At 43.0% G+C, this 27,748-nt stretch overlaps 1 protein-coding gene across 10 annotated transcripts in view; it reads left to right on the top strand.

Moving 5' to 3' along the window:
- Positions 1-27,748, top strand: part of PARP4 (poly(ADP-ribose) polymerase family member 4) — a 93,013-nt gene that overhangs the window by 26,608 nt on the left and 38,657 nt on the right. For all 10 annotated transcript variants that reach the window (XR_010150383.1, XR_010150384.1, XR_010150385.1 and 7 more), the window contains 7 exons: positions 1,266-1,361; positions 9,061-9,244; positions 9,476-9,632; positions 11,746-11,870; positions 17,332-17,463; positions 18,248-18,334; positions 27,205-27,369. Coding sequence is in view for 7 of the 10 variants with exons in the window: in XM_001153521.7 (XP_001153521.6) it covers positions 1,266-1,361; positions 9,061-9,244; positions 9,476-9,632; positions 11,746-11,870; positions 17,332-17,463; positions 18,248-18,334; positions 27,205-27,369 (946 nt within the window). In the remaining 3 variants the exon portion in view is untranslated. The remainder of the gene's footprint in view (positions 1-1,265; positions 1,362-9,060; positions 9,245-9,475; positions 9,633-11,745; positions 11,871-17,331; positions 17,464-18,247; positions 18,335-27,204; positions 27,370-27,748) is intronic.

Genomic DNA, 27,748 nt, shown 5'->3' with positions numbered 1-27,748 from the left:
TAAGTGTGTAATTTAAATTACATATTTATGGCCAGGCATGGTGGGTCACACCTGTAATCCTAGCACTTTGGGAGGCTGAGGCAGAAGGATCACTTGAGGCCAGGGGTTCAAGACCAGCCTGGAAAACCTAGCAAGACCTCATCTCTATTTTGAAAAATTATGTATTTATTATTTTTAAAGTGTAGTATATAGGTATGAATTGCTTCTTGAAGACTGTATCGTATGAAGAAAAGTGATTCTATATTCATGAGTCTTCCATGTGTATCTAATCTAGGGATAGCCCAATATTTAAGGCGAAGAGTCCAGAAATTAAGAGTGTGCACCAGACAACATGAGTTGTTTATTTGAAACATAACTCTAAGATTCTGTTTGCTTTGAATTACTACTTAATATTAGGGCTGAAACTGAAGTCACAGGAGCAGGAGAAAATATTGTTAAATGTAGATCCATTAATTACTCAGAAGAAACTTAAAAAGAAACATACAAGATCCACCTGGGGAAAAGAAAGAAAAAACAAAAAAACCATTAAACTGCTACTGAGGGACCCAAAAGACAACTTGCATGAATCAGAAGAATGCCAGTTTTTCTTGGATTAGTCTATAGATTTAGTGCAATCATGATAAAATTACCCATAAGATTTTTTTAAAGAAGTGAAAAGCTGATTCTACAACATTTTTTTTTTATATTTTGAAATTACCAGAATAATTCTGGAAAAGAAGCATAATGAGGGTGACATTAATATTAAACACAAATGAACTCAAAAACACAGAAGATTTAGGATATGATACAAGTAGATCTTATCTCTGTGGAAGAAAGACAAGTTCTTCGATACTATTTATAGAGATAAATGGGTAACCACAAGGAAAAAATATAAAGTTGGACCTTTACCTCGTTTCTCATACTTTAACTCCAGACAGAGCAAATATTTAAATATTTAAAATCAAACCATAAAAGTATACTAAATGAAAAATGGGAGAATCTTCTTAAAATAATCTTTAAGTAGGGATGAGCTTTCTAAGTAGGACCAAAACCCAAAAGCTATTTTACAAAATTCATTCAATCTCCTAATGTGAAATTCAAACAATAGATGTTTATATAATAAAAGGCAGAAATTTCCCTTGTGTTTCCAGAAACAACCATGGCTTCACCCTGATTGCAGAGTTCTCTGAATGCCAGAAGTTCAGTAGGAACCTGCCAAAATTCTGAGCGAGGGAGAGATGCAGTCAGTGTTGGGCTTACACCTTATCCTGCCCTTCTCTTTTCAGAGGGTTGCTTTTACCCAAAGTAGTGGAAGATCGTGGTGTGCAAAGAACAGACGTCGGAAACCTTGGAAGTGGGATTTATTTCAGTGATTCACTCAGGTATGTTCGATCCTTAATCACAGAATCGTTACTGAATACTTGCTATGTGTTTTCTTCTGTCTTTCCTTGGTGAGGGAGTTTCTCAACCAAAACACAGATTTATCTATTATATATGACCTCAATGTGGCTGGAATACTATTTCATCTTCAGCATCCTTGATAATGTTTAAATCTGCCCTTATGCCAGACGTGGTGGCTCGTGCCTGTACTCCCAGCTCTTTGGGAGGCCAGGGTGGGAGGATCACTTGAGCCCAGGAGTTTAAGACCAGCCTATGCAACATAGCAAGACCCTATCTCTACAAAAAAATTTAAAAAATTAGCCGTGCATGGTGGCGCTAATAGAACCTATAGTTCTAGCTACTGGGGAGGCTGAGGCAGGAGGATCACTTGAGTCCAGGAATTCAAGGCTGGAGTGAGCTATGATTATGTCACTGCAGTCCAGCGTGGGCAACACAGTGAGAAGAACCCCATGTACATCATCTGCCAACCTCATAATTGGTATTGTGACATCATTTAATGCAAGGAAACAGACTCAGGGAGGTCAGGGAACTTGCCTAAGGTTGCAGAGCTAATTAAAGGATGGAGACTGAGTTCAGGCCCAGGACAAAGGATAATGATCCAAGATATTTAAAGAATTCCTACAAATCAATAAGGAAAAGATAAACAACCCTACAAGCAGATGTGCAAAAGACTTAAATAGAAACCTAATAGCAAAGAAAACGAGCTGGGGCCAGGCGCAGTAGCTCATGCCTGTAATCCCAGCACTTTGGGAGGCCAAGGCAGGTAGATCACTTGAGGCCAGGAGTTCGAGACCAGCCTGGCCAATGTGGCAAAACCCCATCTCTAATAAAAATACAAAAATTAGCTGGGCATGGTGGTGTGCACCTGTAGTCCCAGCTACTCAAGAGGGTGAGGCAGGAGACTGGCTTGAACCTAAGAGGCAGAGATTGCAGTGAGCTGAGATGGTGCCACTGCACTCCAGCCTGGGTGACAAGAGCAAGATTCTGTCTCAAAGAATGAGCTGAGTGCAGTGGCAAACCTGTAGTCCCAGCTACTCAGGAGTTTGAGGCAGAAAGATTGCTTGAGTCCAGGAGGTTGAGATTAGCCTAGGCAACACAACAAGACCCCATCTCTAAAAAAAACTTTTTAAAATTAGCCAGGCATTGTGTCACACACCTGTAATCCAAGCTACTCAGGAGGCTGAGGCAGGAGGATTGCTTGAGCCCAGCAGTCCAAGGCCACAGTGAGGTATGACTGAACCACTACATCCAGCTTGGGAGACAAAGCGAGACCCAATCTCTTAAAAAAAAAAAAAGAAAAGAAGAAAAAAAGAGCACTGTAGTAACAGAACACTGGAAATCATGCAGATGTCCATCGACAGTGGAATGGATCCGTACATTTTGGTGGAGTCCTACATGAAGTCCTATCCTTCAGTTTAAACAAGTGGACTGTGGCTACACATGTCAAATGGATGAGCCTTAAGACCTTAGTGGATGAAAAGTTATTAGATGATTCCTTATACAGGCATACCTTGGAGATATTGAGGGTTTGGTTCCACACTACTGCAATATAGCAAATACTGCAATAAAGTGAGTCACACACATTTTTGGTTTCCCAATGAGTATAAGAGGTTTACACTCTAGTCTATTAAAGTGTGCAATAGCATTGTGTTTAAAAAAAAAACAAAGTACAAAACCTTAATTTTAACTTACTTTATTGCTAAAAATCCTAACGATCATCTAAGCCTTCAGTGAGCCATTGTCTTTTTGCCGGTGGAAGGTCTCGTGTCAATGTCTATGGCTGCTGACTGATTAGGGTGGTGGTTGCTGAAAGTTGAGGTGGCTGTGGCAATTTCTTAAAATAAGACAACAATGAAGTTTGCCTCAGCAATTGACTCTTCCTTTCATGAAAGAGTTATCTGTAGTATGAGATGCTATTTGATAGCATTTACCTACAGTAGAACTTCCTTGAAAATTGGAGTCAATTATCTCAAACACTGCTGCCGCTTTGTCCACTAAGTTTATGTGATATTCAGAATCCTTTGTTGTCAGTTCAACAGTGTTCACATCTTCACCAGGAATGGATTCCATCTCAAGAAACCACTTTCTTCACTCTAAGAAGCAACGCCTCATTCTTTCAAGTTTGATCATGAGATTGCAGCAATTCAGTCCCATCTTCAGGCTCCAATTCTAATTCTAGTTCTCCTGCTGCTTCTGCCACATCTACAGTGACTTTCTTCACTGAAGTTTGAACCCCTCAAAGTCACCCAAGATAGTTAGAGTGAACTTCTTCCAAACCCCTGTTAATACTGATATGCTGACCTCCTCCCATAATTCATCAAATGCTCTTAAGGGCAAGGAGAATAGCAAATCCTTTCCAGAAGGTTTTCAATTTACTTCGTCAAGATCCATCAGAGGAATCACTGTCTATGGCAGCTATAGCCTTACAAAATGTATTTTTTTCATTTTAGAGTTGGGGTCTTGCTCCATTATTGCTCAGGTGAGAGTACAGTAAGATGCAACCATAGCCATAGCTCCCTGGAACCTCAAACTGCTAAACTCAAGTGATCATCCCACCTCAGACTCCTGGGATTACAGGCATACCTGGCCAAAATGTATTTCTTTCTTTCTTTTTTTCTTTTTTGAGATGGGGTTTGCTCTTGTTGCCCAGGCTGGAGTGCAATGGTGTGATCTTGGCTCACTGCAACCTCCGCCTCCTGGGTTCAAGCGATTCTTCTGTCTCAGCCTCCTGAGTAGCTGGGATTACAGGTGCATGCCACCATGCCTGGCTAATTTTTGTATTTTTAGTAGAGATGGGGTTTCATCATATTGGGCAGGCTGGTCTCGAACTCCTGACCTCAGGTGATCTGCCTGTCTTGGCCTCCCAAAGTGCTGGGATTATAGGCGTGAGCCACCACGCCCAGCCCAAAATGTATTTCTTAAATAATAAGACTTGAAAGCTGAAATTACTCCTTGATCCATGGCTGCAGAATGTAAGTTGTGTTAGCAGGCATGAAAACAACAAATTCCTTGTACCTCTCCATCAGAGCTCCTGGATGGCTAGGCACTTTGCCAGTGAGCAGTCATATTTTGAAAAGAACCTTTTTTGTTGAGCAGTAGATCTATACCTTGGGCTTAAAATTCAGTAAACCATTCTGTAAACAGATGTGCTGTCATCCAGGTTTTGTCGTTCCATTTGTAGAGCACAGAAAGAGTAGATTTAGCACAATTCTTAAGGGCCCTAGGATTTTTGGAATGGTAAGTGAGCACTGGCTTCAGCTTATAGTCACCAGCTGCATTAACCCCTAACAAGAGTCAGCCTGTCATCTGAAGCTTTGAAGCCAGCCATTGACTCCTCTCCAGCTGTGGAAGTCCTAGATGGCATTTTCTTCCAATAGAAGGCTGTTTTGTCTACATGGAAAATCTGTTGTGTAGTGAAGCCACCTGCATCAATGATCTTGGCTAGATCTTCTGGAGAACTTGCTGCAGCTTCTACATCAGCACTGGCTGGTTCATCTTCCATTGTTATGTTATAGAGATGGCTTCTTTCCTTAAACCTCAGCCAACCTCTGCTAGCTTCAAGCCTTCTTTCTGCAGTTTCCTCACCTCTCTGAGCCTTCATAGAATTGAACAGAGTTGGGGCCTTGCTCTGGATTAGGCTTTGGCTTAAGAGAATGCTGTGGCTGGTTTGATCTTCTATCCAGACCATTAACATTTTCTTCATATCAGCAATAAGGCTGTTTTGCTTTGTTATCATTCCTATGTTCACTGGAGCAGCACTTTTAATTTCCTTCAAAAATTGTTTATTTACATTCACCACTTGGGTAACTGCCACAAAAGGCCTAGCTTTCAGCCTGTCTTGGTTTTCAACATGCCTTCCTCACCAAGCCTAATCATTTCTAGCTTTTAATTTAAAGTGAAAGATGTACAACCCTTTCTTTCACTTGAACACTTAGAGGCCACTGTAGGGTTATTATTAATTGGCCTAATTTCAATATTGTTGTATCTCAGGGAATAGGGAGGCCAGAGAAGAAGGAGAGAGATGAGGGAACCACTGGTCAGTGGAGCAGTCAGAACACATAAAACATTTGCCAAGCTCACCACCTTGTATGGGCACAGATTGTTGCAGCCCAAAACAATTGCAATAGTAATGCATCCAGAATTGGTGGGTTCTTGGTCTCACTGACTTCAAGAATGAAGCCGCGGACGCTCGCGGTGAGTGTTACAGTTCCTAAAGGCGGCGTGTCCAGAGTTTGTTCCTTCTGATGTTCAGATGTGTTCGGAGTTTCTTCCTTCTGGTGGGTTCGTGGTCTCGCTGGCTCAGGAGTGAAGCTGCAGACCTTCGCGGTGAGTGTTACAGCTCTTTAGGCGGTGCATCTGGAGTTGTTCATTCCTCCCGGTGGGTTCGTGGTCTCTCTGGCTTCAGGAGTGAAGCTGCAGACCTTCGTGGTGAGTGTTACAGCTCATAAAGGCAGTGTGGACCCAAAGAGTGAGCAGTAGCAAGATTTATTGCAAAGAGCGAAAGAACAAAGCTTCCACAGTGCGGAAGGGGACCAGAGCTGGTTGCCACTGCTGGCTGGGGCAGCCTGCTTTTATTCTCTTATCTGGCCCCACCCACATCCTGCTGATTGGTAGAGTCAGGTGGTCTGTTTTGACAGGGCGCTGACTGGTGCATTTACAATCCGTGAGCTAGACACAAAGGTTCTCCACCTCCCCACCAGATTAGCTAGACACAGAGTGTCCACACAAAGGTTCTCCAAGGCCCCACCAGAGTAGCTAGATACAGAGTGTTGATTGGTGCACTCACAAACCCTGAGCTAGACACAGGATGCTGATTGGTGTGTTTACAAACCTTGAGCTAGATACAGAGTGCCGACTGGTGTATTTACAATCCCTGAGCTAGACATAAAGATTCTCCACGTCCCCACCAGACTCAGGAGCCCAGCTGGCTTCACCCAGTGGATCCCGCACTGGGGCTGCAGGTGGAGCTGCCTGCTAGTCTCGCGCCGTGTGCCAGCACTCCTCAGCCCTTGGGTGGTCGATGGGACTGGGCGCCGTGGAGCAGGGAGCGGTGCTTATCGGGAGGCTCTGGCCACACAGGAGCCCACGGATGGGGTGGGAGCTCAGGCATGGTGGGCTGCAGGTCCTGAGCCCTACCCCGCAGGAAGGCAGCTAAGCACAAGAGAGAAATTGAGTGCAGCGCCAGTGGGCTGGCACTGCTGGGGGACCCAGTACACCCTCCGCAGCCGCTGGCCCAGGTGCTAAGCCCCTCATTGCCTGGGGCCAGCAGGGCCCGCCCGCCGCTCCGAGTGCAGGGCCCACCAAGCCCACACCCACCCAGAACTCCAGCTGGCCTGCAAGTTCCCGCTTGCCCGGGTTCCCGCTTGCACCTCTCCCTCCACACCTCCCTGCAAGCTGAGGGAGCCGGCTCCGGCCTTGGCCAGCCCAGAAAGGGACTCCCACAGTGCAGCGGTGGGCTGAAGGGCTCCTCAAGTGCCGCCAAAGTGAGAGCCCAGGCAGAGGAGGCGCCGAGAGCGAGCGAGGGCTGTGAGGACTGCCAGCACGCTGTCACCTCTCGGTAACATCACAGATCATTGATCACACATCGCCATCACAGCTATAATAAAAATGAAAAAGTTTGAAACATTGTGAGAATTACCAAAATGAGACACAGAGACACAAAGGAAGCACATGCTGTTAAAAAAAAATGGCACCAGTAGACCTGGACCTGCTCAACACGGAGTTGCCGCAAACCTTCAATTTGTTAAAAAAAAAAAAAAAAAAAAAAAAAAAAAGGGTATCTCTACAGTGTACTAAAATGACGTATGCCTGTATGTGCAAGGTTCAAAAACAAGCAAAAGTATACATTACATTGTTGAGGGCTCAAGCCAGTAATTCTAACCCTTTGGGAGGCCAAGGTGGAAGAATTGTTTGAGGCCAAGAGTTCAAGACCAGTCTGGGCAACATAGTGAGACCCCATAGCTACAAAATGTTTTTAAAAATTAGCCAGGCGCGGTGGTGCACACCTGTAGTCCCAGCCTCAGGAGACTGAGGTGGGCGGATTGCTTGAGGCCAGGAGGTTGAGGCTGCAGAGAGCTATGATTGCACCACTGCACTCCAGCTTGGATGAAAGAGTGCGAGACTCTGTCTCAAAAAAAAAAACAAAAAAAAAACACAAAAGAGAAAACTTATAAAAAAGGGGACACAGTAAAACCTCTCCCAACCTACCCAGGGTCCCCTCTGTGGCTCCTTATGGAATAAATTCCACATGGGAAAAAAAGAGAAAATAATACACACAAAAATCAAGACAATGATCAAATTACCTCTGGGTGGGAGAGAAGGTGAGCTGTGGGGCAGCATAGAAGTTTTAGGGATGTTCTAGTTCTTAACCTAAGTGGTAGCTATATGGATATTTATCTTCTTATTCTTTAAATATGTATATCATAAATGTTTTTTCCTATGCACACTGTATCAAAGTAAAAATTTTTAGATGTGAATTGAGCCAAATAGCAGTGGATTAAGAAGTAAATGAGCCAGAAGAGACGGTCACTGGCCCCCTTTGCCAGAACGTGGTGAGATAGGAAGGAATAGAGAGAGCTCCAGGGAGAAGTCCAGAGTGGGGTTTAATGAGAAGGAAGAAAGCATGCTTGTAAGTTGCAGGAAAAGAGCCCTCCAAAGGGGAGAGGGTTTTAGAAGGAATGGGGGAACTGATTTTTTTTTTTCAGTAGGTGAAACAAGGGTCGTCTGGCCATACTTCGGCATTTTGAACTTAATCTTTAAAAAATAGAGATGCGTCTCCAAAATGTTGTGTCCAAAGGTGTGTCCTAGTCTGTGCTCCTAATAGCAAGAGTTGCCTTATTAAAGCTGCTGATTCCCAAAGAAAGATAAAACAACATTTCTCATTTGGATATAATTTGAAATGTTTGTTTTTCCTTTCAGGAGGCTTTGTGAGAGCTTGTCTTTCCCTTTGACCAGTTCTTACTCACTTGGTACCCACGGTTCTTATTCCTTTCCGAGCTTTAGTGCAGAGAATTAAATCTACTTTTTCCTAATTAATAAGGTGGTGATTTTTCCTTCTCTTTACCACCCTGGTATTTATGATAGTAAAATGTGTATATTTTAGTAGCTAACAAAGATTTAGGAGAACAGTAGAATTCATTTCTCTCTGGAAACAAAGTGCTTTGAGCACTGCCTAGCACAACATAAGGGCAATATACATATTTGTCACATAGAAATGCGAAATAGGCCAGGCATGGTTGCTCATGCCTGTAATCCCAGCACTTTGGGAGGCTGAGGAGGGAGGATCACTTGAGCCCAGGAGTTCGAGACCAGCCTGGGAAACATAGTGAGACCCCATCTTTGCAGAAAATTTTAAAAGTTAGCTAGGTGTGGTGCACACCTGTAGTCCCAGCTACTCAGGAGGCTGAGGCAGGAGGATCACTTAAGCCCAGGAGTTTGAGACTGCAATGAGCTATGATCATGCCACTGCACTCCAGCCTGGGTAACAGAGCAAGATTCTGTCTAAAAAAAAAGAAGAAATATTAAATAAATAAGTGCATAATAAAGTTCTAAATTGAGTCTTTGGAGATATTTCAATAATAGGAAAATTTAGAACAGTTTACCAGGAAAGTCTTTTCAATAGTATGTTATTGACAAGTCACTCTAAGCTATAAATATGTGTTTATTTCCTTTTGCATGTAGTACAAGTATCAAGTACTCACACCCGGGAGAGACAGATGGCACCAGACTCCTGCTCATTTGTGACGTAGCCCTCGGAAAGTGTATGGACTTACACGAGAAGAACTTTTCCTTAACTGAAGCACCACCAGGCTACGACAGTGTGCATGGAGTTTCACAAACAGCCTCTGTCACCACAGACTTTGAGGTATTTTTATTTCAAGGAACAAGCAAAGAGGGTCTTGAATGCTCAAAGAAAGGCCTTAGTTTTTTGCTCCTATTTTCATTAAATATGCTTAAGTTTAAATAATTGTTATATATTTACTGCATGAATTCAACATTTTCTAAATTAGCAAACATGCTTTTATGAAAACATCTGCCAATACAGGTTTTTTGTTGCTATTGTTGTTAATCACCTACTGATTTCTATTTGCTCTAGGATGATGAATTTGTTGTCTATAAAACCAATCAGGTTAAAATGAAATATATTGTTAAATTTTCCATGCCTGGAGATCAGATAAAGGACTTTCATCCTAGTGATCATACTGAATTAGAGGAATACAGACCTGAGTTTTCAAATTTTTCAAAGGTTGAAGGTAGGACAATTTTCTTGAATGCTGTTTTATGTTATTATATTTATAGACCTCAAATGTTATATTTTCAATGGAATGTATATTTGCATTTGTTATATCTATGACCTCATCCATAAGTATTTCATTTCCTTTCAATCTCAAAATTGTTTCCCACAAATTTCTCTCAGTGTTAACATCAGTCAAACCCGTCTGCCTAGTATCAAAATAGAGCACTTAATTTTAAAATATATATATTTCTTTTTTTTTTTTGAGACAGGGTCTCACTCTGTCCCCCAGGCTGGAGTACAGTGTGTGATCAAAGTGCACTGCAGCCTCAAACTCCTGGGTTCAAATGATCCTCCTGACTCAGCCTCCTGAGTAGCTAGGACTACCATCCGTGACTTTTTTTTTTAGAGACAAGTTCTCACTATGTTGCCTAGGCTGGCCTGAAATTCCTGGCATTAAGCGATCCTCCTGCCTTGGTATCCCAAAATGCTGGGATTACAGATATGAGCCACCATGGCCAGCCTCATTTCCTTTTTTATCTTGCATACATAACAACTAGGATGATTGAGAAATTCCATGTGACTTCATTAACACACTGAAGTTGAGCTTATTCGCTTCAGGAATAGCCAAGGCTAAAACCTGTGGAACCTTGCTAAGATGTCATGGTGCAGAAAGTGTAATGGGGTAGGGAGAACAGACAGCAGAGCCGCTGTAGAGTCAGGAGGCCCAGGGTTTGAGTGTCGCCCTGCCACCTTGCAGTCTTGAAACTGCATGACCTTTTGCGCTCCACCTTCTCTCCGATGGGAATGAGAGCAGTACCCGCATGACAGAATTGCTGTAAGGGCTGAAGGGGAAATTGAAGGCACTGAGTAAATTGCCATGTGTGGTGCGTGTGTTAGCCGTAGTAGTGCGAGCATACAAGAGGATATTCACTTCTCAGAGTATCATGAGGCCAAACAATTACAGTATTAATTAGTAGGACTGTAAGAACACATTAACATTTTTGACCATGCTCAAATTATTTTTTGTCAGAAACGCATGAGTTCATGTGTGTTCAGGGGTGACTCCAGTTTTTTCTCTGGGAGTCATTAAGTGAAATATCTGGCAAGACAATATGTATTTATATTTCCTAACCTTATCTGTATGTTTGTGCCACTTAGAATAGGATGTGTACATTTTTCAATATGCTGCCATAGGAGTTGATTCAGTCTTCCTTGGATTGAAAATCTACGTTGTTTGATGCCATCCCAAAATGCTTGTGTGGCACCATAAATAATAGTGACCGAGCCCTTCCACACTATAAGCCAGGGAATGCAGACACCTGGATTCAGGCTTCAGCCACACTTCAGACAGTCTGAAGACCTCTGTGTATTTGTGTGTATGTTTAAATGTATGTCAAGTAATGCTGTGTTTTCAAGAGGACACCCCACAGTCTCTACATTAAAAAGGCAGAAGAGCACATGTCTGTAGTCGCAGCTACTCGAGAGGCTAAGGCAGGAGGATTACTTGAGCACAGGAGTTCAAAACCAGCCTGGGCAACATAGTGAAACTCCCATCTCTACCAAAGAAAAAAAAAAGGAAAGAAGAAAAAAAAATTTAAGCTGAAGGGTCTTTAAAAAACAAAAAAAAAAAAGGCAGGCCAGGTGTAGTGTCTCACGCCCATAGCCCCAGCACTTTGGGAGGTCAAGGCAGGTAGATCCCTTGAGTCCAGGAGTTCAAGACCAGCCTGGGCAACATGGCTAAACCTCATCTCTACAAAAAATACCAAAAAATTAGCTGGGCATCGTGGTGCATGCCTATAGTCCCAGCTACTCGGGAGGCTGAGACAGGAGGATCACCTGAGCCAGAGAGGAGGAGTCTACTGTGAGCAGAGATTGTGCCGCTGCACTCCCACTTGGGTGACAGAGTGACATGCTATCTCAAAAAAAAAAAAAAAGGCAGAAGGCACCTCTCATTTTTCTCATGTGGGTTCACTTGCTTTTCAGAATTGGCTATTGAAAATCATAAAATGCTATTTGTCCATTTTCCCTAAAATAAAATGCATGAAGGCTTGGAGAAGGAATAAAGATCAAGATAACAAAAATAGACAGGGAGGGTTTTGAAAGCTAATGGTAACATTTTTAACGTTTAGATTACCAGTTACCAGATGCCAAAACTTCCAGCAGCACCAAGGCCGGCCTCCAGGATGCCTCTGGGAACTTGGTTCCTCTGGAGGATGTCCACATCAAGGGGAGAATCATAGACACTGTAGCCCAGGTATGTTGTCTGTGGCTTTATGACACTTAAACTACATGGATGCAAACCATACATGAGAATTTGATTGCAGTTGCATGAACTGAAGGGAATAGATAGATTTCTAAAATGTATTTATTCAAGAGATATTCACTGAGCACTCCATGCCAGGGACTAGCTAGGCTCTGAGCATCCAGCAGTGCACAATACAAAAGCTCTGCCCTTGTGGAGCACACACTGTGTGGGGGAATAGGCAATAAACATGATGAAAGAGTGAAACACATAACTTGTTAGGTGGTGACAGGTGCTAAAGAGAAAAAGGAAAGCAGGAGGAGCTGCTTTCACAGATAGGAGCTGTGAAAGACAGGGGCTTTGAACCTGTAAACAGAATGGCCATGGAGGCCTCCCTGAGAAGGTGACATCTACATACAGACCTGAAGGAAGTGGGGGCTAAACTGTGTGGACATCGGAGGATGCTTATTCCAGGCAGTGGGAACATCACCACATGCCAAGGCTCAGAGGTAGGAAGGAGGCTGATCTGGCCCAGGCGCGCCAAGGAGATGCACTGTGGCTGCAGTGGGGTGGAAAGGGGAGAGTGCATGGAGACTGAGTCAGAGAGGCGAGGGGCTCTCACATCAGCACACAGGTCATGCTGTCCTTGACTCTGAGTGAAATGGAAGCTTCTAGATGTTTGACAGAGGAATGACATGAACAGACCTGTTTTAACCAGCTCACTCTGGCCACCATGTTGGGAACAGTAGGAAGAGGCCCAGTGGGAGAAATGTTAGGTCAAGTTCCCTGGAAAGCAGACTCTGGATGGAATTTGTTTTCAGGAAGCCTGTGGGACTGTGCCTGCGGGAGCCGCACCTGTGAGGGAGTGAGGGAGGCAGGACGTGGCCGAGGAGACAACAGAGTCCTCAGATGATCTTAGGGGAAGCTCTGGGCCAGAGTGGTCCTTGAGAGAAGGTCTGAATCAAGGCAAGGGGGCCGGGCTTTGTAGCCCCACTGGGGCCAGTCCTGGGATGTGGGCTGCTCCAGGGAGGGGTCAGAACCTTGGCTAAGGCAGTTTGTCTTTGGCTGAGGACGGTTCCTGGGGAGGCGCCCCACAGGTGACACTCCTAGCAGTCTCAGTACTGAAGGTGACACAGCAGGCCCAACGTCACATCACATAGAGGAGACGATTGACAGAATTCAGTTAAGGGACCTGGTGATGTGGAGAAGAATGTTTGCAGTGGGGGTGTAGGAAGTGATGGAGTCTGCCAAGGCCTGAGGGCAGAGCCAATCAGATTTGCTGATGGGGACGGGACACGAGAGAAAGACAGTGGCCCAGTATGACAGCGGGATGTTTGCCCTGAATAACTAGAAGGATCATGTTTGTATTTACTAGAATGGGCAAAGTCACAGGAGGGCAGATTGGGGGGCATCAGGAGTTTATCTTTGGCCAAGTAGGTCTTGTGACTACATAGGACCAGGGAGGAGACCCAAGCTGGACTTATAAGTGAGGAGTCAGCAGCATTCACATAGTGTTTTAAGTCATGAGCCCAGATTAAACACCCAGAGAATCAGTAGAGCACAGAGGCCAACATGGAGACGTAGGGGAGGAGGCTGAGTCAGCCACGGAGACCAGGAGGGAGTGGCTGTGGAGACACATGAGGACAGCTGAACAGGGAGGGGAGGAAAGGCTGCTGGTGAGTCTCATGAATAACAACCCAGCCCTGACCATTGGATTTAGCAATGAGATTGTTGGTGACCTTTGCCTTTTGATGGTGTGGTGGGGGTGAAAGGCTGATCAGAGTGAGTTCAAGAGGGAATGGGAGGAAGAATTGGGAGACAGAGGAGAGAAGATGAGACAGCAGCTGAAGAGAAGTGGGGTTGAGTATTTTCTTTCTCCTTTTAACACGCAAGAAACAACAGCATGTGTGGGAGTCAGTGCAGGAGGGAAACCTGGTGACCTGGGAGAGGGGAATTGCTGGAGCTACTTCCTTCTCTACACCCTTCTCTATGTTTTATTGCATAAATAGGAAACATTGTTGAAAAGACTTTGCTGGTAAACCGTTCTGAATTTTATGTTTATCGAAATATCTCCAAAGACTCAATTTAGAACTTTATTATGCCCTTATTTATTTAACATTTCTTTGTAACAAACATGTATATTGCCCTTATGTTGTGCCAGGCAGTGCTCAAAGCACTTTCTTCCCAGAGAGAGATGAATTCTACTGTTCTCCCAAACCTTTGTTAGCTACTAAAATATACACATTTTGCTATCATAAATACCAGGCTGGTGGCCGGGTGCGGTGGTTCATGCCTGTAATCCCAGGACGTTGGGAGGGAGGCCGAGGCAGGAGGATTGCTTCAGCTCAGGAGTTCCAGACCAGCCTGGGGAACATAGAGAAACCCCATCTCTACAAAAATTGGCTGAGCGCAGTGGCGTACACCTGTAGTCCCATCTACTTGGGAGGTTGAGATGGGAGGATGGCTTGCCATTACTAGAATGGGCAAAGTCACAGGAGGGCAGGTTGGAGGAGGCAGAGGTTGCAATGAGCCAAGGTCACACCACTGCACTCCAACCTGGGTGATAGAGCAAGACCCTGTCTCAAAACAAAAACAAAAACAAAAAAACCCAGGGTGTTGAAAGAGAAGGAGCAAACCCCACCTTATTAAATTATCTGCACTGAAGCTCAGAAAGAGCATTAAATACCAAGTGAGTAAGAACTGGTCAAAGCAAAAGACAAGCATCACAGGAGGGTTATCTAATGCGGGTGCTGGGGCCGCAGCCAGGAGCTCGCAGCAGGTTCATCATCCACAGTCACAGGATGGAAGGCAGCGTTTCAGGGGTGCCAAGTGGCCAGATGCAGTGGTAGAGCTTGGAAAGTTTTCGGTTTTCTAAAATTGAATTGGTTTGCTAAGATTTGGCCTCATCATCAGCTTCTGACTCTGAAGATTGCATTGAACAACCATAAAGGCCTTTTAGGAGATTAAGAATGTTCAAGTACAGTGCCATGATGTTCTGATCCCTGTAGAGGGAAATTAGTTCCATTTCAGTGATCACCTTAATCTGGGGAGACGGGGTGTTGGGTGAGAAGAGCAGTTTGGATATAGCTGACCTCCACCCCTGGGCCCACTCTGACCCATACACACATCCTCAAGGCAGCTCAGAGCAACATCATAGACTTGGAAAAGACCCAGCTGTGGGCTCATGGGACATGTTCCATTTCCACCAATCCCTTTGGCACCACTTAGGATCTGTAAACATAATGGTTACCATTTTTTAATAGTCAGGCCCTCAGCCGAGTTTTCCACATGCAGTACTTAATTCTCTCAGACTCCATAAGCCAAGTGCTATAATTATGCCCAGTGTTTGGATGAGGAAGCTGAGGCCCAGAGACAAACAATATGATAAAGCCCAAATTTGAACTCAGATCATTCTGATTCCAGCGTCCAGATTCTTAACCAGTACACCATAGTGCAGCATGGTAGATCATACAAAGCAAAGGATCCGGAGTTTGTAAGGCTTAGCTTTGAATTCTTGTTTATTCTTTCTAGTGCTGTGAGTTTGGGAAAGTTACTTAACTCTTTTGCCTCATTTTCCTCGTGTGTAAAATGGAAATAATAATATCTGCCCATCAGTGTAGTGGCTATTCAATCTAATAAATATAAAGGACTTAGGGCATTGTTTTTGTGTGCAAAACAAATTATGACGAGGTTACAGGGAGAGGCGTGTGTCCTCCATGCCTTACTTGGGATTAGATGACTTGTACCATTTGATATTTCAAACCCGAAGAGGCGTGTTCCCTGGGGAAGTTTGCCCCAAAATAACTTTCGATTTAGCAGTGAATTTCTCACTCATTTTATGATGAAACAGCCAGACTGTAGACTGAGCTTGAGTATCCAAGCAGAGGCTGGGGTGTAGATTCTTATATGTGCATGGCTGATACATTTTGACCCTTCTTGGAATAAATTGATGATGTTAAGCTTAGTTACATCATGGTTTTATCTAATGGAAGAAAATTAAGATGTCAACATTTGTTACATTATATTAGTTTCTGTTCTAAGGCCTGGTAAAAATACTTTTATTATAGTCTAAAATTATTGACCTTTGTGAGTGCCCAGCCACACAGTGTGATATACAAAGAGAGAGCAGCTACCACAGGCCTGATGTCTGGGGACTCCTGCGCAAAGGCGGGCCTGCTAACTAGAGCAGGCAGGAAGGCTACTGAGTAGGAAGAAACATTAATCTACACCAAGTACAATTAGATGGTGATCCTGATCATCAAACTCAGGGCAAGCATACATGCCTTTGAGGGTTTGGTAAAACTGGGGAAATCCAAGAGAGGATGAGAAGGAGTTCCATGCACAGTCAAGGGGACAGTGTCTGACGTCCTCCCAGTCAGTGCTAGGTGGGCCCCAGTCCTGGTGTCTCCCAGCCAGGCACACTCTAAGCATTCATTGCAGGCAGCATAGCCCAGATCGCTGAGAAACTCCAGGACGCACGTTTGCCTCCTCTTGGGTGGCTGGCCAGACCGGGATTCCAGGAATCCTACCCACTGGCCAGCAAGGTGTTCATTTGTAGGATGGCAAGAGATTCTGTCTCCAGGATGGTGCTGACCTGCTGATTTGGGGAGACTCAAATTGCTCATATTAACAAGGACTCCTTGAAAAATTTTGCCTGGCACCTACACACCCTAGGGGCAGCCAAGCTTGCAGCAAATCCAGGTGTGGACAATGTTTTCAAATAAGTTAGATTTTTTTTTTTTAATTTTTCATTTTGGTGTCTTCCCTGGATTATTGATTACAGATCATTAAATATTTTTGCCTTATTATTGTCACATGTTTAAAATCTTACTGTTTATTGTATGTCTGAGGAGTTTTTTCTTAATTTTCAAATATTTAAAGCCTCCCACCTTTTCCTGAGTGAGGGAGTGATGAAAACAGTCTGTTGGAAAGATTAATTAGATAATAGAGACAAAAGAGAGTAGTGGAGAAGACTTGATTCTGGAAGAACCAACGCACACAGAGATGAGGAGCTAGATGAGGGCTGTGTACAGAGGGGGAAAGCCACAGAGAGGTCCCCAGGAGGAAAGGCCAAGTCCTGAGAGCTGATAGGATAGAAGGACTATTCTGGAATCGTTTCCAGCCAACATGGCACGAAGGAGGCATCAAAGCCCACAAAACGAAAGGGGCAATTTTCCAGCTGTCTTAACAAGAGCTATATTGGGTCTGCTAAGTCAGTGTTGGTAAGACAGACTTCAGGTGGCTTCTATTCCAGTCAGACATGAATGAACCACCTAACCGTGGGACTGGTGCATTTTATCACATGACATGGGCTCTCCATTGCAGAAGTGAAGCCAGGGTTGGGAATTTGAGGGACGTGCTACAGATTCAAGGAAATTCAAATAAATATGCAAAATCATTTTCGTTCGTCCTTGTTACTGCAAATGTAGTCCATGTGGTCTCATCAATTGTATGGATTTTTTTTCTTCTTCAGGTCATTGTTTTTCAGACATACACAAATAAAAGTCACATGCCCATTGAGGCAAAATATGTCTTTCCTTTGGATGACAAGGCCGCTGTGTGTGGCTTCGAAGCCTTCATCAATGGGAAGCACATAGTTGGAGAGGTAAGGCGAGAAGATGCATCGTGCCCGCTCTCGGCTTTCAAAGTCAGCTTCCATTTCCCAGAACCTTTGTTTTTGGAGTTCCCATGGCTACAAGGTTGAGTAGCAGCCTTATCATAAAACGAGAATATTCTTTGAAGAATCAGTTCTTGCACAGTGAGCCTCCCTCAAGCATCCCTCCGTGATGAAGGGTTTCTACCCCCATCTGTCCAGTCTTCATCTTCAGTGTCTTGCACATTCTTTGCCTTGGCACCGTAAGAGTGATTTCAGTATGAAAAGTTTAAGAGGGCCGGGTGCAGTGGCTCATGCCTGTAATCCCAGCACTTCGGGAGGCTGAGGCAGGTGGATCACTTGAGGTCAGGGGTTCGAGCTGAAATGAAAGCTATTGTAACTTTCTAAAAAAAAAAGAAAAGAACAGTTGATTAATTCTTTGTTTGTTGTAAGGATTAGTCCACAGTTACAATTAGAAACTACAATTTCCCAAATTTAAAGTAATTATTATGTTTTGTTCCACATAAACTCCCAACCAGAAAAATTTTTTTCACTATTGATTCTGAAATATTTTGATCCCAACTGAAAGAGACTTCTCTTTAGTTGGCCTTTTCTGGTTCAAGTTCTTATCAGATAAGTACATTTCGATGATCACTTTATTTAAGTTTCCATTCATCTTAGACTCACTCAGTTTTTAGTTTTTGCCTGGGTTTTAATAAACATTGATGTTGTTTTCTTCATTAAAGCCTAAAGTCACTCTTCATGTAAGGAATGATTTAAAACTCATCTTTTCCAGATTAAAGAGAAGGAAGAAGCCCAGCAAGAGTACCGAGAAGCCGTGACCCAGGGCCATGGCGCTTACCTGATGAGTCAGGATGCTCCGGTATGGCTTGGTGTGCATGCCGCGTGCATACAGGAGAGGGAAAGAGAGTTAGAACAAGATATGAAATACGAATTTCATGCTAGAGGCTAAGATAATTTGCACTGTTGTAGGCCCCAGAGTTCCACTTGCTCTAAGTAAGGGGAAGCCACGCCAGTCAGACTCATTTGACTTAACAAAGGAGGAAACAGCGTCAGTAGTTCCAGACAAACAAGAAGAGCTAGGCCTGTCATTGGGAACTGAGTTTCCCAGAAGGAATGACAGACAAAAAGATGACATTTGAGGTATATAACTTTCATCTTCTGATAAGAGTGTGATATACTGGCTGGGCGCAATGGCTCATGCCTGTAATCCCAGCACTTTGGGAGGCTGAGGTGGGCAGATCACCTGAGGTCAGGAATTTGAGACCAGCCTGGCCAACATGGTGAAACCCCCGCTTACTAAAAGTACAAAAATTAGCTGGGCATGGCGGCAGGCACCTGTAATCCCAGCTACTGGAGAGGCTGCAGCAGGAGAATTGCTTGAACCCGGGGGGCAGAGGTTGCAGTGAGCCAAAATTGTGCCATTGCACTGCAGCCTGGGCAACAAGAGCGAAACTCCATCTCAAAAAAAAAAAAAAAAGAGTGTGATATATTTACAATTTTCCTGAAGTAAGCTCACCTAGCAGATGGTCCAGTCATAAAGCAGGGAGGCATTTCTGCTGGGTCCTCCTTGGGCCAGCTCCTGTGCTTTTAGGTGGTTAGCTTTAGCAGGGACGTGACGTGGACAGCGTGGAAGAGGGAACAGCTGGCAGGTCCACTAGACTACTTTCCTTAAATACCAGGTGTTTTCACGAGGCCTCTGGCAGGTGCTAGATTGTGTGTAGTCAGCGTCTAACTCTAGTGCAGGTATTTTAGCTATTTTTGCAGATGGGGCCATATGTTTGAGTATTGGCTCTGAGGGTGACACATGGCCATGGTGTTTTGAAAATTTAATGTTTGCTGGGGCTAGGGGCACATTCAAGATTAGTATAGATCTAAGGGGTAAATTATTGCTCTTGACATCTAAGATATCCACTTGCAGGATGGGAATAAGTAATGAAGAGGTGATTATTGAACAGTTAACAATGCTGGCTCTATGTATGGCCAAACTGTATGTATAGAAGCCTGGGGTTCATTTGAGAGGCTGCCACTTAATATTATCGGGTTATCCTCCTACGTGTGTTGGTAAATGTTTCCTCCTAAATACCTACATATTTCCCTAGGAATATGGTCCACAAGAAAACAGCCTTCACAAAAGGTATTACCTATGGGTAAAGTCTGATCGGAACTATTGCTAACCCAAGCCTTCAGGTCTCCCAGAATGTATTTGACATCTTGTGACTATAATGTTCTCATATCATAGTATATGGTATTCATGCATTGTTATATAAATACCATATATGCCAGGTGCAGTGGCTCATACCTGTAATCCCAGCACTTTTGGAGGCCAAGGTGGGAGGATCACTTGAGCCCAGGAGTTCGAGGCTGCAGTGAGCTCTGATAATACCACTACACACCAAGCTGGGCAACAGAGCAAGATCCTGTCTCTAAACAAACAAACAAGTCTTAGCTTAGGAATCCCTCCATCTAAGCTTTTCCTGCCTTCTCCCGGAAAGACCCATGGCTTCATTTTCCCATGGCAACCTGGACATATTTGTCTTATAACTCTTAATATACTGTTTGTAAAGATAGAGGTCTAGCTCGTAATCCCCAATATTTAAGTGTGGAAGTAACAGAAAAGGATAGTTAGTGGTACAATAAAGAGAAAATTGTGGTGCCGAAACCAAGGATGAAGACAGTGCCCAGCCTAGGATGACTTATGTCCTCCTTATTGCCAGATTAAATGGCAGTGTTTCCAAGACTTCAATTTATGTGACCATTTGATGGTTTTCTCCTTTTCAAAACATCTAGACTGACTTACTTGTCACTATAACCCTATACTACTTAGATAGCATACTGTTGAATTTTGCTGCTTTATCCAACCTGGGAGTTTCTGCACTTTGTATTGTTTAGGTCATTTTTATTTAATACAATTACTGATCTGGTCGGATTTATATCTACCATCTTGCTAGTTGTTTTCTATTTGTACCATTTGTTCTTTGTTCCTTTCCCTTGCTTTTCCTGCTTTCTCTTATATTGTTTTTTAAATGATTCCATTGTATCTCCATTATTGGCTTATTAATTCTCTCTTTTTTTTTTTTTTTTTTGAGACAGAGTCTCACTGTCACCCAGGCTGGAGTGCAGTGGTGTGATTTTGGCTCACTGCAACCTCTGCCTCCCAGTTTGAGCGATTCTCCTGCCCCAGCCTCCCAAGTAGCTGGGACTAAAGGCACATACCACCACACCCAGCTAATTTTTGTATTTTTAGTAGAGATGGGGTTTCACCATATTGGCCAGGCAGGTCTCAAACCCCTAACCTCAAGTGATTCTCCTGCCTCTGCCTCCCAAAGTGCTGAGATTACAGACGTGAGCCACTGCGCCCAGCCAGTTCTCTCTCTCTTAAAAAGTTTTGATTGTTGGCCAGTTGTGGTAGCTCATGCCTGTAATCCTAACACTTTGGGAGGCTGAGATAGATGGATCACCTGAGCCCAGGAGTTCAAGACCCCTTGGGCAACATGGTGAAACCCCAGATCTACAAAAAATACAAAAATTAGCTGGGTGTGGTGATGCATGCCTGTAGTCCCAGCTACTTGAGGGGCTGAGTTGGGAGGATCTCTTGAGCCTGAGAGGTGGAGGCTGCAATGAGCCATAATGGCGCCACTGCACAGCCTGGGCAACAAAGCGAGACCCTGTCTCAAAAAATAAAAAAATTAAGTTTTGATTGTTGCTCTAAAGCCACATGTTAAATATGTGTTAAATATGGTAGCCACTAATTACATGTGTATATTTACATTTAAATATAAAATGTTTTATGTGGCCAGTGGCTATCTTATTACTTAGTGCATATGTAGAGCATTTTTATCATCATAGAAAGTTACATTGGTCAGCACTGCTTTAGGGTTTACTACTATATACATCTGTAACTTACCACATACAGCCTACAATATTATACTACTTCATATGTAAGAACCTTACAACCAGAATACATTACATTACAACCAGTATACGTTCGTTTCTTTTTTCCCATATCCTTTGTGATAATGTTGTCGTGTGTTTTATTTCTTCATATATTATAAATTCTACAATGTGTTGTTATATATTCAACTATCTTTTTTTTTTTAAAGTTCTGGGATACATGTGCAAGACATGCAGGTTTGTTACATAGGCAAATGTGTGCCATGGTGCTGCACCTATCAACCCATCACCCAGATATTAAGACCCACATGCATTAGCTATTTATCCTGATGCTCTCCCTCTCCCTGCCTCCGCTACAGGCCCCAGTGTATGTTGTTTCCCTCCCTGTGTCCATGTGTTCTCATTGTTCAGCTCCCACGTGTAAGTAAGAACATCCTGTGTTTAGTTTTCTGTTCCTGTGTTAGTTTGTGAGGATAATGGCTTCCAGCTTCATTCATGTCCCTGCAAAGGACATGGTCTCATTCCTTTTTATGGCTGCATGGTATTCCATGGTACATATGTACCACATTTTCTTTATCCAGTCTATCATTGATGGGCATTTGGATTGATTCCATGTCTTTGCTATTGTGAATAGTGCTGCAACGAACATACACATGCATGTATCTTTATAATGGAATGATGTATATTCCTTTGGGTATATACCCAGTAATGGGATTGGTGGGTCAAATGGTATTTCTGGTTCTAGGTCTTTGAGGAAGACCCACACTGTCTTCCACAATGGTTGAACTAGTTTACACTCCCACCACCAGAGTAAAAGCATTCCTATTTCTCCACAGCCTTGCCAGAATCTGTTGTTTCTTGATTTTTTAACCATCGCCATTCTGACTGGCATGAGATGGTGTCTCATTGTGGTTTTGATTTGCATTTCTCTAATGATCGGTGATGTTTAGCTTTTTTTCATATTTTTTTGCCACATAAATGTCTTCTTTTGAGAAGTGTCTGTTCATGTCCTTTGCCCACTTTTTAATGGGGTTTTTTTTTCTTGTAAATTTGTTTAAGTTCCTTGTAGATTCTGGATATTAGACCTTCATCAGATGGATAGATTGCAAAAATTTTCTCTCATTCTCTAGGTTGTCTGGTCGCTCTGCTGATAGTTTCTTTTGCTGTGCAGAAGCTCTTTAGTTTAATTAGATCCCATTTGTCAATTTTTGCTTTTGCTGCAATTTTTGATGTTTTCCTCATAAAATCTTTGACCGTGCCTATGTCCTGAAAGTATTGCCTAGATTTTCTTCTAGAGTTTTTATAATTTTTGGTTTTATATTTAAGTCTTTAGTCCGTATCGAGTTATTTTTTGTGTAAGTTTAAGGAAGGGGTCCAGTTTTAATTTTCTGCATATGGCTAGGCAGTTTTCCCAGCACCATTCATTAAATAGGGAATCTTTTCCCCATTGCTTGTTTTTGTCAGGTTTGTTGAAGATCAGACAGTTGTAGATGTGTAGTGTTACTTCTGAGATCTCTATTCTGTTCCATTGGTCTATGTGTCTATTTTTGTACCAGTACCATGCGGTTTTGATTACTGTAGCCTTGTAGTATACTGTAAAGTCTGGTAGTGTGATGCCTCCAGCTTTGTTCTTTTTGCTTAGGATTGTCTTGGTTATACAGGCTCTTTTTTGGTTCCATATGAATTTTAACCTAGTTTTTTCTAATTCTGTGAAGAATGTCAATGGTAGTTTAATAGGAGTAGCACTGAAGCTATACATTACTTTGGGCAGTATGGGCATTTTCACGATATTGATTCTTCCTATCCATGAGCATGGAATGTTTTTCCATTTGTTCATGTCCTCTCTGATTTCCTTGAGCAGTGGTTTATAGTTTTCCTTGAAGAGGTCCTTCACTTCCCTTGTTAGCTGTATTCCTATGTATTTTATTCTCTTTGTAGCAATTGTGAATGGGAGTTCATTCATGATTTGGCTCTCTGCTTGTTTGTTGTTGGTGTATAGGAATGCTTGTGACTTCTGCACATTGATTTTGTATCCTGAGATTTTGCTGAAGTTGCTTATCAGCTTAAGAGGCTTTTGGGCTGAGACGATGGGGTTTTCTAGATATAGGATCTTGTCATCTGCAAACAGAGGTAGTTTGACTTCCTCTCTTCCTATTCGAATAAACTTTATTTCTTTATCTTGCCTGAGTGCCCTGGCCAGAACTTCCAATACTATATTGAATAGGAGTGGTGAGAGAAGGCATCCTTGTCTTGTGCTGGTTTTCAAGGGGAATGCTTCCAGCTTTTGCCCATTCAGTATGATATTGGATGTGGGTTTGTCATTAATGGCTCTTATTATTTTGAATTATATTCCATCAATAACTAGTTTACTGAGAGTTTTTAACATAAAGCGATGTTGAATTGTATCAAAGGCCTTTTCTGTGTCTATTGAGATAATCATGTGGCTTTTGTCTTTAGTTCTGTTTATGTGATGATCAACTATATTTTAAAGCAATTAAAAATAAGGGGAAATGTCTCTACATTTATTCACATTTTTACCATTTCTGGTGCTTTTCATTTCTTTCTATAGATACAAAGAAATCTTCCTTCTGCTTGAAGAGTTTTCTTTATTTTCTTTTTCTAGCGCAAGTGTGCTAGCAAGGAGTGCATTCCTCTTTTGTCTAACAAAGTCTTTCACCTTCATTTTTGAAAGATATTTTTTGCTGAGTATGGGATTCTAGGTGACAGTTTATTTGTTTTCCTTTCAGCATTTTAAATATGTTAACTTCATTGTCTTCTGGCTTATATGGTTTCTGAGCAGAAGTCAGCTCTAATTCTTGTGTTGTTCATCTATACGTGAAGGTGTCTTTTTTTGTCAAGCTATCTTCAAGATTCTCTTTATCTTTGGTTTTCAGTGGTTTGACTATGATGTGTTTATGTTATTTTTTAAATTTATTGCTTATTTTGCTTGGAGTTCTCTGAGTTTGGATTGTCTCACATTCATTTTGGGACAGTCTTGACCTTTATCTATTGAAATATTTCTTCTCCCTCATTCTCTCTCTTTCTCCTTCTGAGACTTCAATACATATACGTTAGACCGTATTTGATATTGCACCACAGCTTTTGGAGCTCTATGTTTTCACTTTCATTTCTTGTTGCATTTTATTTTGGATAATTTCTATTGACCTAGCTTCAAGTTCATTCATTCTTCTCTCAGCTATTGTCAGTCAGCTGATAGGCTTGTCAAATTCTTCAACTTTGATAATGTGTTTGTTTCTAGCATTTTTGACACTTAAAATATAATTCAGTCTCTCTAATGAAAGGTTCCATCTATTCATATGTATTTCTCACCTTTTCTGTATGTCTTTTCATATATTAATCATAGTCCTGTCTGTTGCAGTGTCATGGTCATCTCTGAATCTGCCTGTTAATTGCTTTATCTTGACATTGGGTCATTTTTTCCTTGCTTTTTAAAAATGTGTATATTTTGGAATTTGTGATTGAATGTTGGACATTGTGTGTAAAAGAAGAAGAGAGACTGAAATAAATGACATTTATGCCCAGAAGTGGCAACTCCTGTTCTTTCAGGTTAGTGTAGGGGTTGAAGAGTTGAGTTTGAGTTCTGCTGTTGTTATCATTACTCTCTGTTGTTATTATTACTCTCAGTCTCAAATTCCTCCAGTGGTGAACTGCCACTACCTGTGCCTCTTGGGTTCTGGATCCGGAACAATTCTCACTGAGGTTCATTCTCTGCCCCCAGCTTTCAGCAGACTCTGCACACTGTCCGACAGAGGTGATTACAGCAACTCTTCCCCCCCCCCGCAGTGCTAGGCTGCTGTTGCTTGATGTGCTGTACTAGGCTCCTGGTGGGGCAGGGGCATTCTTCTGGTTCAGCCTCAGTCTTAGGCAGGGCCTGCAGTCCTGGACCTTAGGATGGGAACTAATTAGCACTTCTGTTCATTGTCCTATCTTAGTGGCAGCCAAATTCTGCCTTGTGTCTGTTAAGAGTTGTTTGGGAGATGGTTTCCTGCCTTTCCTCCAGTTGTAGCAACCCCTGCTTTGTACTAGTGCAGGATCCTGGGCCTAGGAGGGTGTCATCCCCTGCCCCATGGGGAGGTGGCTGTTTCTCTCTAAAGCAGTGGAGCTTTACCTGGGCACAGGGCTAGAAAGGAAGGCTTCTGATCCCTGGTTTACTTCTGCCCCTTCCCCGCAGCTCTGGAAGTGAGAGTTTGCTGCCCTTCCCCCAGCAGCTGGAGGCTTTTGCTTCATGTGGGGAAAGGATCCAGGGAAGTGGCCCCAGCACCTCCCACACACCTGCTCCACTGAGAGGTGCTCCCCTTGGTCTCCTGCCCTGCTCAGCCTTTCCAGTGGGCCCAGTGGAAGGCTGTGGGGATATGGGGAAACGCCTGCGAGAGAATGCAAACTCCCCTTGGGTCAGGAGCTCCCAATTCTTCTAAACCAGTAAGCTTACCCACTCTCAGCCGGGAGGAGTTCACACAGATCCTGTGTCCCATCTGTCCCCTCTTTGGAATTCAGTTCGCTTGGTTGATGAGTTCAAAACAAGTTATGATTTTGTAGATTGCCTGGTGTGTTATAACAGAAGTGACATTTTCTGCGTCCACCTACATCCTACCCAGAAACAGAACTGCAATCCCACTCTATTAAGTGGCAGTGTCTCAAATGAACCCCAGGTGTTTATACATACATTTCTTTTAAGGGCTAGCACTATTAAGTATTTAATAATCATCTCTTTATTGTCTGTTTCCATCCTGTAAATGGATGTCTTTGATGTCAAAAGTAATAATTTAACCTTTCAGCCTAAATTAATCCTAATCTAAATATACAAAATTTTCATGATAGGGTGGTCAACTAGAATGGTGAACATAGTTGCGGATGTTGAGAGGATCTCTGCATAGTTATCAGAAAAACATGTATCTAGCCTCTTTTTTCTGCCCTAGCTAGTCACGGGGTTGCCACCTTATATAGCCATTATCAACATCCCTTTAAAAGAAAGCTAAAGACTTTTTAGTGAAAAAATAACATGACAGGCTGGGTGTGGTAGCTCACACCTGTAATCCCAGCACTTTGGGAGCAGAAGGTGGAAGGGTCACTTGAGGCCTGGAGTTTGAGACCAGCCTGGGCAACCCCATCTGTACAAAAATATTTAAAAATCAGCCAGGCATGGTGGTGCATGCCTGTAGTCCCATCTACTTAAGAGGATGGCTTAGACCTGGGGTTTCAAGGCTACATTAAGCTGTGACTGCACCACTGCCCTCCAGCCTGGATGACGGAGCAAGATCCTATCTCTAAATAATGAATAAATAAAAATAAAAATAACATGAGAAATTACCATAGGGTAAAATAATTAAGCAAGGGCCAAGCTTAGAAAAAACTGCCCTGGTTCTACAGCTGCTGGCAAAAGTGGTGTTGGGTGCCATGGAGGTCAGGGAGGGTCTTCAAGAAAGGGCTTTGTGGAGGCCATCTGTGCAGCAGAGCCCACCTATGCAGCAGAGCCCACCCATGCAGCAGAGCCCACTCGTGCAGCAGAGCCCACTTGTGCAGAGAGCTCACACATGAGAGCCCCCTGGGGCAGAGTCCATGAGTGCCTCTTCCCAGTTCCGCTGCCAAGGGGGCCCCTCTCCATCTGCCTGCCACGGACATCACCCTGTTCCCACCACTGGTGAATGGCTCCAGGATTCTCCGTTAGCCCCACCAATGTGTCTTTTAGGTTTTAGTACTGTTTTCTGAGGAAGAATTTGGCAGGTTGTCATTCAAGTTGCTTAAGAAGTACATGGAGTTAGCTGGCATATAATGGGTATGCTTTCAAGTTGGAAGCTAAGTCATATGTTTCTGTTTCAGGACGTTTTTACTGTAAGTGTTGGAAACTTACCCCCTAAGGCTAAGGTTCTTATAAAAATTACCTACATCACAGAACTCAGCATCCTGGGCACTGTTGGTGTCTTTTTCATGCCCGCCACCGTAGCACCCTGGCAACAGGACAAGGCTTTGAATGAAAACCTTCAGGTTTGTATGCATAAGATTTGAAGAAGCATTTTGGCAGCAGTGGAGAGGGAGTGGTGGAGGGCTGTGGAGGAATTTATGCCTGGGGAGAAAAACATGTAAAATAATCTTTTAGGCATAAAGTTAATTTTACTGACATGCGTTTAGATACATTATGTGTATAAAATGAAAAGAATAAAAGTTACAGATATGATCAATAAGCATATTTTTATTCTGCTTAATCACTCAAAAATGTTATATCTGTAGTGCATGTTCATCATGAACAACTAGATAAGCATAGAGAATACAAATATGCCAAAATAAGAAAATTAAAACCATCCTTTATCCCATTGCCCAGAGTTAATGGTTAATACTTTGGTATATCCCTCCAAACTTCCTACTT

This window comes from Pan troglodytes, chromosome 14 (genome assembly GCF_028858775.2).
Source record: "Pan troglodytes isolate AG18354 chromosome 14, NHGRI_mPanTro3-v2.0_pri, whole genome shotgun sequence".
NCBI lineage: Eukaryota > Metazoa > Chordata > Mammalia > Primates > Hominidae > Pan > Pan troglodytes.
The sequence above is the reverse complement of the archived record's forward strand: the minus strand, read 5'-3'. Positions and strand labels throughout refer to the sequence as shown.